Source organism: Thalia democratica, chromosome 4, assembly GCF_965202585.1.
Source record: "Thalia democratica chromosome 4, ktThaDemo2.hap1.1, whole genome shotgun sequence".
Lineage (NCBI taxonomy): Eukaryota > Metazoa > Chordata > Thaliacea > Salpida > Salpidae > Thalia > Thalia democratica.
This window is the reverse complement of record NC_139168.1, coordinates 84,884,806-84,890,093: the sequence shown is the minus strand read 5'-3', so window position 1 is coordinate 84,890,093 and position 5,288 is coordinate 84,884,806. Positions and strand designations below refer to the sequence as shown.

Below are 5,288 nucleotides of genomic sequence, written 5' to 3'. Positions count from 1 at the left end.
AGAACTATCTTGTAATGTTTAGTTTTGTAATGCAATACACTGTTTAGATTTCTGTTCATAGTTTAATTTAAAAAAATAAAGCAAAGTTTATTTATGTGTTTATAGATATACTTGTTTGTTGCTAAAAAAAATATTTTAAATAACTAAACTAATTATTTTGGATATTAAATTATTTACCTTTTAGTTTTACAGTAATTCTGTTCTTAAGAAACTTTTAAATTGTAAAAACTTTTGAAATTAATAAAAATTCAAAGATTTTTATGTAATGTCGGGAGAAGGTTCGGGAATTCCCTTATTGAATGACGTCACGACCACTTATGACGTAACAACACCTATGATGAACATGTCAGGAGGAAATATGTCAGGAAATATGTCAGGAGGGCACCATATGAGTGGGAATCCTGAACATTCAGGGCATCCGAGTTATTTCAGCTTCGGTAATTTCGAATTTGTGTTTCTCATCAGGCAGCTCAGAATCACCAACTATCAAGGTTTTGTTTGTTTTTTGTTTAATTCAGTTTAAATTTAATTATACTATTTAAAATTTAACTTTAGTTCTGTTAGTAAAGTTACGTCTTTATACAACTATAAATAGATATTTTTAGACTTTTTATTTTCATCGTTTTTTAATTTAGTATTACATTTAAGTTTAAACTTTCAATCTAAAATTAAAAAACACAATAACATTTTTTTTAATTATATTGATTGCTGTTAAGGTTTTTTTTAAACTAAAATTTTTTCTTCTATCTATATCATTTCTTATAAAAACCTGTTTGAATTACTAAAGTCTTATATAAACTGCAATTAAAATAGTTAAATTTGTTTCAAAATGATATATAAATAAATAGTTAATATTTTTGCTTAAATTGAGATAACTATACAGATGTTTTTGTGATAAACAGTTAAATGTATAAAGCAAGTATGTTGATAATATTTATTTTTGTTTGTCAGTATTATTATTATAGTTTATTAAACAACAAAAAAAGCGCTCAAAAAGTTTGGTCCAAAGACCTAGTGTACAAAAAACCTTTTGGTTATCAAGTCGTACATCATTTGAATACCTCTTAACATCTTGTCTAACACAGTAAATTATTAAATTCTAATCAAACTTTTATCTTAGGTACTTATTATACAAAGCATAAATGAAGAAGTCGTATTGTACAACTCTGGAAAACTTATTTTAAAAAAGTATACTTGAACCTGATTTATCATACATAAATAAGCTCGGTTGTAGTTGTTTAAAACAAAACCAACTAAAGTTTGATCTTGAAAAAAACAATCGTTTTGCATTTTTGCATAACATAAAAGTCAAAACTTATATGAAAAAATTTTGAATAGAAGTAATAGGAAAACTGAAATTAAGATAGAAACTTTGAAACATCAAAGAATTGGACACATGAAGAAAATAAACAAAAAAAATAATCTAATGCACCTTATAATTTACTGTGCAATTATTTTGATGTTTGTTTTACTTTAAAACCACAGATTTTAAATACTCCTTTGAAACAACTGTCAACAAAAATATTCTTTAACATCAAAGATTATAATATTTTGTTTGTTTTAGCTTGTGGTATAAACCTTCACATAGATTAGGCAAAAGTAAAACTTCTTTTTTATTTCAAGATGTAATTTTTCCAAACCACAGAAAAATTTAAAATCTTTCTTTGGTATCAAGTAACTTTTAGTATTTTTCATAAACCGTAGGCTGTTTTTTCAAATATGATAATAAGTACAGTTATAAATTTAGTAAAAATTTATAAATAATTTTCAGAGCTATAACAAAAAAAGTTACTTATCTAAAAAGGTTGTACCTATATTTTTTATTATTATTAAAGCTGCAGGTTAATAACAAGATTGAATTTTCATTAAAACATACTATTAAACTTTATAAACAAGGCTTTACACTTATCTAATTAGTACATATGAATACACTTATAAAGTAAATAATATTTAAACAGAGTTAGGATACACATGTGCCGGGGTTTTTGTTTTGTCGTTTATTTACGAATTATTGAAGAATGTAAGGCAGATGTTAATCGGCGGATTCTTCTCCAAAGCGTACAAAATTCAGCAAAACGTTAGTTGTTACGTCATAATTACTCTGATGTTACGTCATAATTACTCTGATGTTATCAAATTGTTATCAGTATCCGAGTGTTACATATACTTTGAAAAATGATGTTTTGTTTAGTTAACTTCTTTTTATTCTAATTTTTGTTCAAAATTTGTTAACTGTTTTAATTTTAGCTTAAGATTTTAAAATAATTGTTTTGTCTATATTCCATGACTACAGTTTACTGTACAAAAAAAGATGTTTTCAAAGAAATTATTTTTAATACTTTATTTTCTTGGTCATTAGTAGTTTAAATAAAGGTGTAAACATTAGAGGTTATAGCAAGTTTAGCTTTACCAAGTATTATTAAAGGTTTTTTTGTACAAAAACTTCATTATGAAACTAAAAACTGTAAAGATAACTGCAAATGGTTATTAAATACATAGAACAAGTTATTTAAATTAAAAAGTAATTTAATACCACGTCAGTAGGTGTTCAGTTAATTGCAGTTGGTAAAATTGTTGGAATATTAAGTTGTTATTTTACTACACCTGTAACTTTTGTGTTGTGTTAAGCTTGTACTTTAGTGCGTTATTTTTGTGAAAGTTTGTTTAAATATGTCAAAATTTCAGCGCGTCATTTGAAATTTATGTTAGTTAAATTATTAACTTGTTTAATTAGTAGTAACGGTAGTATTATAAAACTTTATAAACGAGTTTTTAAAGTTTATTGTTTCAATTTAAAATAGAATCTTAACTCAAACTTTTAGCTGAAACTTTTTTCCAATGCAAATACTCAAATTGGTTTTTGTTATCTTTTAACTTAAAAATGTCTTTATGTTCTAGTTAGCTATAAGCTGACAAAAGTAGTTTATAAAAATGAGTTATTTACAAAGTCAATTGAAACAATTATGAAACTTTTAAGTATATTCAAAGCTAAAAAGGTTGCAATGATCGAAAAAATCATAAATTAATTATGTTATCAATACAACTCTGTTTAGTAACAAAATTATTGTTCTATTTTTTATTTAAAAAATGGACTCTATCTACCATTTAATCAAGTTCTTTAAAGTATAAAGTTTTAAATGTATGTTATAATTTATTTGTTTGTACAAAGTGGTAGTTAAAATTTTACTTGAATTAATAGGTATACTTTTTGTAAAACAGCTCCATCAAAAAATTTTAAAAGTAAAATTAAAAACTATTTTACATTTAAAAACTAAGTAGCAGACTTTTTAAAATTTTATAGTTCTCTTATCTAAAAGTTATAAAACTTAAAAGTATGAGTATTTTATATAAGTAATGTTATTTTTGAATTCATTTTACTTAGGTTTTAAAATAAATAATTGTTATTTTTGTAATAAAAACATGTACAACTGAATAGCTGGGGTTACACTTGCACTAGCACTAATAACTATTCTTTAAATATTTAAAATAAACATAAAACCTATTTATTCAATGAATAGTTATTTCATACTAAAGCCTTTTTATATATTTGTTTACAAAATGTACTATATATATACTAAAGAAGACTTAAAACAAATAGATTAAAATTCTAAACATATTCTAAATATATTTATGTAATTTATATACTTAATTAGATCTTCTTTAATATTAAAAAAAAATGTGAATTTTTTCAGAATTTTCTCCCATCAAGTGGTGACTGTTGTAACGACGATGATGCAATCAATTATTACGTCACTAAGAGAAACTTTTGGTGCTCACACGTCATGCATTCGTTACTATACGTCATACAGGTTTAAAAATAAAGAAAAACGAAAAATAAAACTCTGTTGAATATTTTAAAATTTACTGAGTTTAAAGTTTAGTTTACAATTGATCGACGACATAAAAAATATTAAAAAAAACAAATGCAATTTTAGTCTATCAAGAATATTTAGTTTTAAATATTTTAGACACTAGTTTCTTGGTCTTTTGCAAGTGATCATAAATGCTTTGTTTATTTCTGTCTCCTTTAAAGTGTCATAAATGACAAAAATAATATGTTTAATTTGTTCTGAACAGCTTACTTACTAATTTTTTTAATTATTTTGCTAATAACGCCTATAAAAAATAAATACTACCTTTTGTTCGTATGTAATTTAAGTTTTTTTTTTACCTTGATAATCAATTTCAGGTCTTCCTTGCATTTGTCTTGATGCTCGTTGTGATGTCATACAACGTGTACTTATTGGTCACAGTTTTGGCGGGAAACTTGATCGGTTATTTCGTGTGCGGCATTTGGAGGAGACACCTTGTGGTTAAAAAATTAAAATACAAATCACAAGTTTACACTAATGTTCGTAAGTTTTGGTCTTACATCTTAAAAATGTTGATGTTTGATTAATTCTATGTTTTTCTTGTGTAGGATTCTTTTTCCCTTTTGTAAATATATCACCGATCTAAATAAGAACATTTTTAATATTTTTTATAATTAAGTGATTAAACAATTAATTTTTTTTTACCGCAGGAAACTGCTGGCAGAATCACTCAGAACCGCGACATCATTGAATTTTCAGGAAACAATTTTCCGCTCGACACTAAACTGTGACGTCATAAAGCATTATCATTGATTTAGTGACGTCACTATGCAATTGATTGGTTTATTTTAGGATATTTTGCTGGCCTTAACAGTATTTCAAAGTTTTCAAATCACCTTATTTTGAAGTTTTATAATTTTTTTTTTGTGTTAAATTTGTTGAAACTAAAATGTATTTTAAAAGTTAGCAAAACTTTTATGTGCCTGCTATGTAACTTATTTTTATGTTTGATTAAAATATTTTTGAAGAATAAGTTTGATAATGTTAAGTTTTACTTAAATACAGTTTTACTAAAGTTTTATTTTTTCGAACCCAGAACGAAATATATTTAAAAATTTTAAAAACCAATTTTTTAACTTTTTATTTGTAGCTGACAAATTCAAATTAACCAAAAACAATAAATTTCTTTATACAATTTACATTATTCTCATAATAAATTAAAGCTTTTCAATCAATTAAGCTTTACTCAAACGTAGACAAAAAGTTTTTACGTGATCAGTTTAGTTTCTATAAGTATACAAATGGTTACAAATTGCTTTTAGATAATAAAACTTACTCAAATACTTTGATTGGTAATTGTTTATTTCTACTTAATAGTTGTTTTAAAACTATATTATAGTCATAAATACATGTAGATTATTTTACATTAAAAGTTCATTAAACCAAACATTATTCATACTACATATTCATTCTAAA

At 24.2% G+C, this 5,288-nt stretch overlaps 1 protein-coding gene across 1 annotated transcript; it reads left to right on the top strand.

Moving 5' to 3' along the window:
* The first annotated feature begins 257 nt into the window (after window positions 1-257).
* LOC145834922 (high affinity copper uptake protein 1-like) lies at window positions 258-4,959 on the top strand. Its single transcript, XM_082942452.1, has 5 exons — window positions 258-491; window positions 1,959-2,077; window positions 3,693-3,809; window positions 4,190-4,351; window positions 4,523-4,959. Exons 1-5 carry the CDS (start codon window positions 266-268, stop codon window positions 4,601-4,603), a joined length of 705 nt encoding a protein of 234 aa, XP_082798578.1. The 5' UTR covers window positions 258-265; the 3' UTR covers window positions 4,604-4,959.
* The last annotated feature ends 329 nt before the right edge of the window (window positions 4,960-5,288 follow it).